This window comes from Podarcis muralis, chromosome 13, assembly GCF_964188315.1.
Source record: "Podarcis muralis chromosome 13, rPodMur119.hap1.1, whole genome shotgun sequence".
Classification (NCBI taxonomy): Eukaryota; Metazoa; Chordata; class Lepidosauria; order Squamata; family Lacertidae; genus Podarcis; species Podarcis muralis.
The window spans coordinates 21,049,278-21,062,151 of NC_135667.1; the positions used below are offsets into that span (position 1 = coordinate 21,049,278).

Genomic DNA, 12,874 nt, shown 5'->3' on the forward strand with positions numbered 1-12,874 from the left:
TGTAGGCACCGTTAACAATGATTGTGGACACAGTGTGCATGTGCAAAAAAGGAGATGAGTCGGTGGGAGTGGACAGCAAGGAACCTGGGTTCTTTGGGTGATAGGAGGTTGAACTAGGAGCCCGGCAGATCTGTCTGAGATTCACACGTTGGCTGTGGCAGTATGCTGTCCTATTCAGTGGTTGCTCTGCTTTGGCATGGCCGGGGGGGGGGGGGAGTTAAAGACACAACCAGATAAAATGAAAATGGGACAGAAATGACAGACAGGCCCACAGCATCCCTGGAAATGGCACCAGTGGCAACCGATCAGGGATTGGGCTGGGAACAACATCCACCTAATGCGCTGATCGAACCAATGAGCTTATGACAACAGGAACCATAGCATCCTGGGCTCTTTTAGAAGGAAGGGCAAGAGATTAATGTAATAAATGAATGACAGCGGCAAATCTCAAGTTCTGGCTTTAGTAAAGGGAAGCTTTTATGAAATCCGAAAGCCCTTGGACCTGTGGTTTTTGTGCATAGCATTGTGCCCTCAGTAAGGTTCACAGGACTTTCTCCCAATGGCTTTGACAGCAACTTGCTCTCCATACGTTATTCTGTTCATGTTCAGCTTGTTAATTTCTGAAGCTCAAGCTGCTCATAAAGGCAGGGGAGCAATTTAGGCTGGGATGCTTTCTCTCATCAGTTGCTAAGTCTAATGTAATGAAAAGTGGAGAGGAAGGGGAAATTATTACAGAAAATTCCAGCTCTAAGCTTGTCAATGTTGCATCACAGTATGATGTGCAAATTGGCATCAGACTCTTCTTTGGCCCCAGGTAATCAAAGTATATGAAAAAAGGTAAATCGGTCTGTAACTAAGCTTATACCGTAAATTTCGTTCCATAACACGCGCTTTTTTGCTCCTAGAAAGTAAGGGAAAATGCCAGTGCGTGTTATGGGGTGAATGCACTGGACCGGAGCCATGGCTGCCGTCAGTTAAGCAAAGTGGGAGCCGCTTGCAGGGCTTCTGTCTCGCTTTGCAAGGCTCTAGCTTTGCCTGCTTTACAGCCAGGAGGAGGGGCTCTCTGAAAGTAAGCAAAGCGAGAGCCGCTTACACGCTCTACGAGGCTCTCGCTTTGTTTGCTTTAAAGCGACCTACGGAGGAGCCGGGGAGGAGGGAGGGAAAGAGAGGCATGGCAGCAAAGTGGGCAGCAGCTGCTTACACGGGAGGAGGGACAGACAGGAGCCATAGCGAGCCGGAAGGAGGCAGGCAATTCAAAGCCAGCAGGCACTTTTAAAAGCGTTGCGTAGCCAGCAACAGCTGCTGCAGCCTCAGCTAGCAAAGGTCTGCGCACTCTCTAAATGGAGCAATGAGGCTGCGCGCCGGGGACAGGAGGGCATGGGATGAGGGAGAGGGGGAAATGACGCGTCCCCAGCGTCTCAGCTGATCCGCTGGCTCCTTGAGTGCGCTGGGACAGGAGGGCACGGGATGAGGGAGAGGGGAAAATGCATGTCTCCCAGCGTCTCCCCTGATCCGCTGGCTGCTTGAGCGCGCTGGGGACAGGAGGGCACGGGATGAGGGAGAGGGGAAAATGCATGTCTCCCAGCGTCTCCCCTGATCCGCTGGCTGCTTGAGCGCGCTGGGGACAGGAGGGCACGGGATGAGGGAGAGGGGGAAATGCATGTCTCCCAGCGTCTCCCCTGATCCGCTGGCTGCTTGAGCGCGCTGGGGACAGGAGGGCATAGGATGAGGGAGAGGGGGAAATTACGCAGGATAGACAGGATAGGTTTGAGCACATGAGCAGGACTTGGATTGCAGGGGATTCGCCATTAGCTGTGTAAAGCAGCAAAGAGGGAGAGAAGGAGCAAAACGGGAGAGAGGAGCTGCTTACACTGCTGTAAGCGGCTGCTGTCCGGTTGGCTCCTTTAAAGCAACAGTGCTCTTTCCCTCCCTCCTCCCCGCTCAGCTCCCGGAAAAGCTCCTTCTCCACACACCCCACACTGGTTCCTTCTGCCCTTAAACCCATCGCCTGCATTATTAGCAGCATCCTTCTCCACACACCCCATGCGTGTTCCTTGTCCCTTGAGTGCTTTTCCTTCCCTCCCCACTTAAAACGTGGTTACAAAGTATGGATCCACATGGATCCTCAGGATTTTTGCATTGGGCTACCCCAAACTCACCGTCAGATCACATGTCTGTGGCCACAGCATGAAGCACAAAAATCATACATCCACTGTTTCGTTTAGAATTTTTTTTTCTTGTTTTCCTCCTCTAAAAACTACATGCGTGTTATGGTCTGGTGCGTGTAATAGAGCGAAAAATACGGTAATCTTCTAAGGGCCAAATTAGATGTGATAGTGGAAATTTAGTATTTATACTGCCCTTCCTACAAAATGATACCAGGCCAGTGCACATATATACAGATGCACAATCTTTAATAAAAACAATTGCAAACTGCAGCACAATAAAATATTAATGTATAGGCAGGGGTTTCTTCAGATATCCAGGACCTGAGTTGTTTACAACTGTATAAGTCAACAAAAGCACCTTAAATTTGGCTCAGTAGCAAATCGGCATCCAATACAGTTCTTTAAAGCTTGGTGATCTATCAAAAATTAAATTATTCTTCAAGAGTTACTAGCATCACATTTCTTAACTACAGTAATTCCCCTTTTTTTGTAGTGATTGATTTGCCGAGATCCTGTTCCCATTCATGTTCAAAACTAGCTCTTGTATGATCATGGCATTGAAGTATACTTTTCATAGTAAGTAAGAAGAGAAGAAACACCCATCTATTTATTTCTAATATCATTCAAATCCCAACAAGATAAGATATAAAGGTTCCTAAATTTTGTTACTTGCAGAGGAGACTAGCCAGTGGCCCAGGAGGGGCAAATGGGGAACTGCCCCTCCAAACTCAGCCTGGTCTCATCAGCCACCATCTGCTTCTCTTCCTCCTTGCAACCAGCTCAGGGTGGTGGCAGCGGGCACCAGCCTCCTTAGTCTCAACATCGCCTTGTGCAACTCAGCAGGGAGGAGGATGGGGACAAAACTAAACAGTAATTTGTTGTCTCTCCTCCAGGCACCTGCTCTTGCTCCACCTATTGCTGATCTCCCTGCCTTCTACCCCAATGGGCACCAGCCGGCCAGCACTGGCTACTTTATTCAGTTGAAAGCCAACAAGTCTCAACAAAATGCAGCAAAGTCCAGCAAGGTCCAATAAGATTCAAAGTGGCCCAGCCAGGCCCACCAAAGTTCACCAAGGTCAAATAAATCCAGTAAGATCTAACAAGTTCAGTCCAAGAAGTCCAGCGCAGTCAACCAGTTCAGTAGGGTCCAGCAAGTTCAGCAAAGTCCAGTGTGTCCAGCAGGGTCCAAGAAAAACCAATGGGCTTCCAAAGAAAACCCCTCCCAAAAACAATATTGCAATCACAGCTTTAACATGAACTGTTATTTGACTTTAATTAACATTTTATTGATACAAAAGCTCTACTCCTGGGGCTTTTTGGACATATTGCTGAACTGTGGCTTAGCACTGCAGGAACGAGTTTGGTGTCTTTCCATACTCAAGCATTCCCATCTCTTCCTCTTGAAGAGGAGGCTTGCAGAAGTGTTCTTTTCCATTTTTTGTTAACCATGCCTTCTCGCTTTGTCTGAAGAGGGGATCGTGATTTATTGCTACCTATGGATAGTTTCAAACAGCCCAACTTCAAGCCATAGTTTGTGAAGCTGGCTTGCTTGTTAGCGTTAAGCACGATCTTCATTTCAGATGAGACAGACTTTGTAAAAACATGTTGCACCGCAGGATTATATATTAGCAAATTAACCGGGCTTGCTTTGTGAAATTTATTAACAGAGGAATAATTCTTTGTGAATATGATTCTCTTGGAAGCCTGCCTCTTGCCTTGTGTGAGTTCAATCTCCTAGAGCGAGAGGGGTCTTTAGGGAAATAGAGGAATGGCCAGCTGCACAATCAAGCTGGGGTGCTCTCCTATGCAGAAGGTTGCTTACAAGAAGGACAGAAGCAAAAGGACAGCACAAAGCTCTGGCCTCCTGTATTCATCTACTGTAGTTTTTAATTATTATACTGGACCTTTTTGCAGGACTACAGCACATAGCAAGCGTAAGAAACCTTCCAGCTGTAATGCAAACACAAGTGAAATAAATATTATTGCTTTCCCAAGGGGGTCCTCGCCTCGTAAGGAGGACCGGACTGTTGTGGTGGCTCCGAACCGGTCGGGAAATGACAGAGACTACATCAGGATTGTTGAAAAAGCAAAGTCTGATCTTTATTTTCAAAGAACAGAAGACTGTTGCAACAGGGTTCCCACTCGCGTAACAGAAGGACGGAGTGAGAACCTTGAAGAAAGGAACTGCCTTTACTTAAATACCTTTTCATTTCCATATAGATCAATGATACAGAAAAATGACAGAAATGGCACAAAGAGAGGATTAACATAAGGTAAGTGGGATGTTGTAAGATCTTGGGTGTTTTTAATGAAGAAGTCCGCTTTGAGGTTGGGAACAAAAGGTGTTGTGTGGTTTTTCCCCTTCAGTGGATCTTACAGTTCTGTTTTTGCTTCATTTTCAGGAAGGAATTCCGGAGGTTTTGGGATGATCGGTATGCAGATTAAATGGCTGGATATTTGGGAAACGGTTATCAGTGTTGGTGTGAAGTCCTGTTTCTGCATGTGTATCATTGCTGGTGTGAAGTTTCCGCTCTGCATACTTTTATTAATTAAACTGATTTTATATTGCATTTTGTGTGTATTCACGATGTCATTTGTAGACCCAGTAGGTGGCGCTGTGGTGCTTGAAGGCATTTTGACAGTTTGTGAACGGTAGAATATTGACAGATTAAGTATATGGCAATGGAAAGTCACACAGAATATAAAATATTTTGGCTACATTCTTCCAGTTACATTTTTCTATTCTAGTTACATTTTCTAGTGTAAGAAAACACTTTTTTGAAAGATACAAAAAGATACAAAAAGGCAATACATTTGATAAGAAAAACACTCTTTTGAAAGATACAAAAGGTGATACATTTGGTAGAGTCAACAGTTGCATTCCTCAGCTACATTATTTAGTCGTATTACAGTGATACAGAAGTAAAAGATACAAGTAAAAAGATACATTCTTTTGTTAGCATAGAAATACGTAACACTGAGAGGTTCATTTATTAACTCCCCTCTCTGATCATGGCTTCTCTTATGACACAAGCAAATATGCAGAAGCACGATTTCCAAATTGCATTTTAACAATAACAGTAACAAACAATGTTTATTTCTTGAGAGTGTCATCAAATGCCTGGGAAATGCCCTCTCTAATTGTTCCCCCTACAGCAAATATAAAATGGAGAAAAATGAGTAAACAATCAACAACCATTACAGAGGGGTGTTCTCCTTCAATTGCTAACTCTTCTCCTCACCCCAAATATTTTTATTCTGATCATGTTACTTGTTTATCAATTTCAGGAACTATATTATCAAGCCGCCACCCCCACAGAGTTTTGCTTAACCTCCTTAATTATGTAAAATCTCTCACCCTGTTGTTATCCCAGAGGTTCATTTTCAATGGCAGATATACCGCCATGTCTCCAAATTATTTTTAGCAGCTTCCATGTAAACAGCCAACACATTACAATCGAGCCGACCAAGTTCACACAATAAATTCATGGTGGATTTAAAATTTAATCCCAGTTTCCACCCCCTCTGCTCAGTAGACCATAAGGCCTACCGTATCTGTTTCTAGTTCCTCAAAAGGGTAAGGAACAAATTGAGTCATTAGTTACTGATTTCCTTTCATTCTTTCGTTTTTCTTGTGAAAGGGCTGGGCAAAATTCCAGTGAATGTACTCCGGGCCATGAGATCTGAACCATTGCCAGACACTGAAGAGGGGACAATGGCATCATTCCTACATAATAAGCCAAAGATCAAACTGGGTTGTGATTGTTTGCAACCGTTGTACATGGTACAGAGCAGCAGTCAGCAGTCATCAGGCTTTTTGGATCCGTTTAGATCAAGTGTGGGGGACCTATGGGGGAGCAGCAAAACATGAGCAGCAGTGATTTGGGGGTGCAGAGTGGCAGGAAGGGCCTCTCGCCCTCAACCTGCCTGGACCCTGTGAAAGGGGGAGGTGGGCAGGCAAGCCCTCTGCAACCCTCTCTCAGCTCCCAACAGCCAGACGCACGCTTCACTCTCACCCTCGCCCACCACACAAAAGGAAGAGGTTCAAGTTTGCTCCTCCCTGCATAGCATCACGTCTCGCCTCACAAGGCTCCCTGAGCGGCTGAAAGGGAATTAACAAAGCGGAATCTTTTGACCCAGATGTGGAAGAAGCCAGAGGTGCCGGCGACTCTGCAAGTCACCGTAGGGATAGGAAAATTGCAAGAGTGACCATAGTCTGTTGATGTGGAGGAGAAGCAGGGGTGACTTTCTGTTTTCTTTCTGTTTAGTAGCATTGCCACCTACTAATGGTACCTACTAATGGTGCCAAACAAACAAAAAAACCTGGACATTTTGCCTAATTCAAAAAATCTGCCTGGACAGAAATCTTAACCTTGAAAAAGAGGACAAACCAGACATATGGCAACCCTATCTAGACTCCTGTTGCCATCGTCATCCCTGACTGGGGCTTGATGGGGATGGAGTCCCAGAATATCTGCCGGGCCACAGATTCGTCATCCTTTGTTTTGATACACTTTGGGCTGTACAACACTCGTGTGCAACAGACCACTTCAAAAAAACTTGGACGTCTTGCAGTAAAGAAAATTCACTAGAAAGTGTGGGATAACATTTGCAGTATTGTATCATGGCCCCACAAATAAATGTCTCCTTAATGAACAGCTGATGTTGTATGACAACCCCACAAACAAACAGGATGAATGTTCTAGAAACAGGTCACCTGGAATAGAAGTGTCCCTAGACAATAAACAAATGGGAGTGTTGCTGAGCACATCTGGAGCCTAGATGTTTGCTTTCAGGAACAGAAGAACTGAACTGAACTTTCACTAAAGATGGGGGGGGGGGAGCTGGATTCAGTTTACATTGAAAGCTGAGCCTTCCAATCTGTACTTTGTGAAACAATATGCAAATCAAAGCACTGCAAACCTTCCACATTTGCACTTCTCTGAAATTTGTGTAGCAGTTCTCTAGCCAAAAATATATGTACAAGGGAAGTAGTTCTGAAAACTTTCCCCTCACAGACCACTTGAAAATTGCAAGGGTCTTGACAGAGCACTTACTGATTTGTCTGCCTGTTGAAGAAATTGTGCTGTGCTTGATGTGGTATGATTTTTATTTATATTTTTACAGACGCACCACTGACAACCTCAACAAAGCTCACAGGCCATGGACTGGAAACTCCTGCATTAGGATAAAGTATTTGTAAAATGCATATATTAGTAAGAAGAGCATACAAAAATGTATTGTGTGAAGGGGAAATGCATAAAAAAATGTGTATTTTAGTCAAAACTGCATATTAGGAGAAATTCATATTTAATTCTAATGATTTTTCATGAGATTTTTTTTATTTCTTTGCAAATTGTTGGAGAAATATGGAGAACTGAATGTAAGCTTGCAGAAATGAGAAACTGATAGAATTAAAAAGTTTTATTTGTCTATTCCCCAGCTTTCACACAAAAGTCCATTTCTGGTTAACTTCCTTCGATTTCTGCTAGCAAATTTATATGGGTGAGAAAAGTCATTTTGATGGCCATTTGGGGGCCAGAAACCTGTGACCGTCTACTATGAATCAATCAGAGATCTCTAGATCCTGATGTAATTTCTGCCCACCCCGCCCAAATGTAGGTGTGTAAAGGAAGTGGACGTACAGGGATGCGGGTGGCGCTGTGGGTTAAACCACAGAGCCTAGGACTTGCTGATCAGAAGGTCAGCGGTTCAAATCCCCGCGACAGGGTGAGCTCCCGTTGTTCGGTCCCAGCTCCTGCCCATCTAGCAGTTCGAAAGCACACCAGTGCAAATAGATAAATAGGTACCACTCCGGCGGGAAGGTAAATGGTGTTTCCGTGCGCTGCTCTGGTTCACCAGAAGCGGCTTAGTCATGCTGGCCACATGACCCGGAAGCTGTATGCCGGCTCCCTTGGCCAATAAAGCGAGATGAGCACCACAACCCCAGAGTCGGCCACGACTGGACCTAATGGTCAGGGGTCCCTTTACCTTTACCTAAAGGAAGTGGAGTGGAAATCAGGGTGCAGGTATCCCCACAAAGGTTTAAAAGCCTTACAGTGACTTCAGTTGAAGGTGCCGATAAAAACCCCAGGCCAAGGCATGTGAGGAAACTCAGCCAAAACCTCACACTCCCCTCTCTCCATCCGCACCTGCACAGACACCCAATCCTGTTCCCGGGTCATCAAAGGGGCCTCTAGAATGCCAGCATTTTGCTGGAGGAATTCATGCGCAGGCTGGGAAACTTAAACACGGGCAATTAAAGTGGATTAAAGTACTCTGTTGCATAACTCATCAATTTTTAAAGGAATGGCGTTGGGAAAGTGAGATGAACAAATGATTAACAGCAATTTGTATATAAGTACCCCACAAGCAAATCTGCCTGAATGCTCACCCAGCAGACAAATCAGACCAAATACTAAATGAAGACTATAATCTAACCTCTCCATAAGCTTCGCACCAGAAAAATCAGGAGGGTTTTGAGGTCATCTGGAGGAACCCAAAACAATTTCAGGAAGTGAGATTGAGAGAGAAGGGGGGAAAGAAAAAAGAAACTGTGAGTCCGGGAAGAAAAGTAAAACTGACCAGCGGCTGCTGGCAGCAGATGTAGAAAGGAAGCAGGCTGGCTACTTAAAAGCAGGTGCTATACTTGCTTTTCCTGCATTGCCAGATGACAAATCTTGAATCTGACATGGAGGGTTTAGACCATAAGCTATCCCAGCGCTCTGAGCTGGTGGAGGTAGATGGAATCCCTTTGCTCAGTGGTGCCGCAGAAAGATGGGGTCGCATATCAACCTTTAAAGCCCGGGGGGACGACCTTCTCATTTGCACATACCCCAAAGCAGGTATATGGGAATAAAAGAGAGATGTGGGGCATTAGCACAGAGGGCGGGGGCAGGAATGGTGCTGGGAAGTCGAGGGCTATTGGCTGAATGATCAGGTCTTCTCAGGTCTTCTCTCAACACCTCCTGCCAGGGACCACTTGGACGCAGGAAATTGTAGACCTGATCCAGCATGGAGGGGACCCTCAGAAATGTGCTCAAGTCCCCATCTACAAACGGATGCCCTTCCTAGAGATGCACAGTCCCTTGTTCTCACGTGAGTAGGAAAGGGAACTGCTTATGGGAGGTGATGGTTGAGGGTGGGGTGAAGGGTTTATCTCAGCTCTGAATGTTTTTCTTTGGTATCTCAGGCTTGGAAGAGGCAGAGCTAATGCCCTCTCCACGTACACTTAAGTCTCACCTCCCGGTCCAGCTCCTGCCGCCCTCCTTTTGGGAACAGAATTGCAAGGTCATTACAGGGGGACAACTGGAGGGAGGTTGCTTAGGGGTTAATCTGAGCCGAGGATCAACACTGCTTGTTCTCTATTGCATTTTTAATTTTGTGGGTAACGTTTATTGTATTAAGGTTCTTATTGTTGTGAATCGTTTTGGGAGCCCTTTGAGGCTGAAGGACAGTACTGACATGTTTTTTAAATATATAAATGAGCAAGATCACCACAACCAATCACAAACAAACAACCACACCATAGGCTAACCCCAACCTCTCTCACCACCAAAGAAACACAAATGAACAGCAGAGAACCTGCACGAGCAACGCTGACACGAAACCCTACATACATTAAGCAAAATAGAAACATCGCCACCCTCCCCCCCATCTTCCACCCTCCCCCCCATGTCTCAACAAATGAAACTGATTTGTAAAAATGTTACATGGAAAAAATACGAGAGACATTACACAAACTTCTGTAAAACAAGAAAATATTTAATAAAATAATAATAATAATAATAATAATAATAATAATAATAATAATAATATAGATAGATGATAGATAGATAGATAGATGAGCAAAAACAGCATGCATGGAGCTGAGACTCCTGGGCTCACTCTTCTTCATGATCTATTTCTGAAGATCATTTATGTGGCCAGGAATGCCAAGGATAACGCAATCTCTTACTTCCACTTCCAACGTATGAACGGGAGAATGCCAAACCCGGGAACATGGGACGAGTATCTGGAGAAGTTCATTGCAGGAAAACGTGAGTAGAGGCAAAAGATGGGATAGAGGAGATGGCACTGGCCCCGGAGAGAGTAGTGGGGCCCACCCCAAACGCTCAAGCTCTGTACATATGGGAGGAGAGTGGAGCCTATTGGCTATTGATCTGCTCCAAGCAACAGTCTCGGCAGTATGAGGGTTCTTACACAAGGCCACCTGGTATGAGCAGGCAGAGCAAGACAAAGGGATGTTCTGTGGATGTGACGGTCGGCACTCATTGTTTTGGCACCAGTCAACCCGAGACTGAACTTTAAACAGAAGCTGTGCCTCTGAGTAGCTAGCACTGTCTTTACTGAGAGAACCCCTCCCATTTAAAGGAGGCCAGGCTGCTTTGACAGAAATCTAAAGAAGCTGGAGAGGCTGCAGTTCCACTAGGGTTTGTGAAGTGGGGTAGAGTCCAACTACAGTAACAACATCCTCTCTCTTCAGACCAGAGAGGCACAACAGAGCAGGTTAGCAAGTCTTGGAGAAAAGTAAACAGATTCACTTTTCATTTGCATTAACTATACATTTACATTAGCTATAAATACTTCTAGTTAATGCATGTGTTACTTTACACCACACGAGGACTCTGTTTATCTAACAAGCTAGCCTGTCTCAGCTGAGCAAGGCCCACTAGCAAGCCAGGACCAAGTTCAGACAGGATGCAAGGCAATGTAAGTCTCAGGCTGGCTGTGATGCAAAGGTGTGGCAGGGTTCAAGGTAGAGACACAGTGGGGCTGTGGTCTGGGGAACACAGAAATCTGAAGTAGCTCCAGCAAAGAACAAGGGGACACTGAGCCCTTATACAGTAGTAGCTGCAAGAAGTGTGCCCCAATTGTTAGCACCACCTTGGCAACAAGATACTGCTCTTTGTGAACCTGCAGAGGGATTGTTGAGTTGTTGTTGTTTTGTTTTCCTTTGAATTCTGATGAAAATAAGCTGAATAATCATAACTGATTCTCTACCTCTTTACCTCTCTTTGCAGTTCCCTGGGGCTCTTGGTTTGACCACGTTTGTGGCTGGTGGAAGGCTAAGGATTCTCACCCAATTCTCTATCTTTTTTATGAAGACATGAAAGAGGTGAGCAGTTTACATATGCACTCCTTCCTTTCAGTAATTTCAACCAGGAAGGAATTTATCCGCGATAAATGTTCTAAGCAACCACCTGCATACAGTGAGCTTCTGAAAATCAGTGTCCCAAACAAGTGATAAACACAGTGAGCTTTGTTATGGCAGCTTTCCGGGCAGAATCCTCTCCATCTTTCCCTTCCTAGCACCCAGCCTTAGCAATTCGGAAAATAGCTCAGTTCCTGGACCAAGAGCTTTCTGAGCCAGCTTTGAACCGGATCATGCAGCACACAGAGTTCAACAGCATGAAAGTCAATCCCATGGCTAATTACAGCACAATGCCAACTTACAACCACACTTTGTCACCCTTCATGCGAAAAGGTAGGAGTGAAAAGGACATTTTCCAGCCACAAGTGATATGGGAGGAGAGCTATGTACAAATCATACATTTAAAGCACATCTCCACTTCCCCAAAACACTGGGAACTGTAGTTTGGTAAGGGTGCTGGGAGTTGGAGCTCTGTAAGGGGTAAACTGCAGTTCCCGGAATTATTGGGGGAAAGCCTTGGCTGTTATTATACCTTTAAAGTATGTTGTGTAGTAGCAGAAGGGAAACAGCATGCATTGAGGGGGTGTTTTCTAAACTGTTTCCCTTGCCTGCAGGCACCGTAGGAGACTGGAAAGACTACTTCACAGTGGCTCAAAGTGAACGGCTTGATGATCTGTGTGCCCAGTTATTAAGGGGCAGTGGCCTGACCTTCCGCACTCAGCTATAAGCACCCCTCTGTGCTCATCAATCCCATTCCTGGAGCTTGGGCCTGCACTAAACAAAATAGACCATGTAGCCACAAGCAAGGACCACATAGGTTGTGCATGTTTGTTTAGAAATTTACCTTTTATTAAAAAATAATCAATGATTTGTGAAATAAAATGATTGTGTTTGCTCTTTATTAATTCCACACTGAGAGTGAATAAAATAACTAGTATTGCATTATTATTGTTGGGATCTCAGCTTGGCCAAGCTGATAAAACTCATTTTCCCCCGGCCGGCCGTGGAGTGGTGAGCGTGTTGGATTAGGACCTGGGAGATCAGGATTCGAATTCCCACCTTGCCCATTCAGTGTTTACAAACAATACCTTTACATTTTTATTTATTTCTTAAAGAGTTCAAGTTGTTCAAAAACGTACCTTTGCATTAAGGACTCACCCCGATCCCTCAATAATTGTGATCCTATGTATTCTTGACTCAGGAGTAAGTCTTAGTGGACATATTTCTAAGGAAACATGCAGAGGAGCAGACTGCACATTTCCTAATAGACACTGTGCTAAAAGCATAACCAGGTGAAGAAAAATAGAAGAAAGGACAGTGATCATCTCTAATGAGAAGCTACACCTGCCAATACTCTCTCTTTCTTCTTATATGGACAGTCTACTCAAGGTCCCTCAGCCCTACTGAGCTGGGTGCCTCCATCCTTGGTTGCCATGGAGGCTGCTAGAGCGAAAGACAGGGAGCCCAGCAGCAGGTGGAGCCAAAGACAAGCAGAGCCAACTACGGTATATATGGTTTTGTCCAGAATTCTGGTACTTGCCAATACTGTACA

At 45.0% G+C, this 12,874-nt stretch overlaps 1 protein-coding gene and 1 long non-coding RNA gene across 2 annotated transcripts; one reads left to right on the forward strand and one right to left on the reverse strand.

Moving 5' to 3' along the window:
* Window positions 1-4,243: 4,243 nt before the first annotated feature.
* LOC144325093 (uncharacterized) lies at window positions 4,244-6,745 on the reverse strand. Its single transcript, XR_013390385.1, has 2 exons — window positions 5,527-6,745; window positions 4,244-5,318 (listed from the first exon to the last, which is right to left on the reverse strand). It is a non-coding gene; the product is annotated as an uncharacterized LOC144325093 (long non-coding RNA).
* A 2,010-nt stretch (window positions 6,746-8,755) lies between these two features.
* LOC114608027 (sulfotransferase 1C1-like) lies at window positions 8,756-12,467 on the forward strand. The gene is made up of 7 exons (XM_028751803.2): window positions 8,756-9,013; window positions 9,144-9,266; window positions 9,361-9,458; window positions 10,081-10,207; window positions 11,192-11,286; window positions 11,481-11,655; window positions 11,937-12,467. The coding sequence occupies exons 1-7, from the start codon at window positions 8,839-8,841 to the stop codon at window positions 12,047-12,049; spliced, it is 906 nt and encodes a 301-aa protein (XP_028607636.2). The 5' UTR covers window positions 8,756-8,838; the 3' UTR covers window positions 12,050-12,467.
* Window positions 12,468-12,874: the final 407 nt, after the last annotated feature.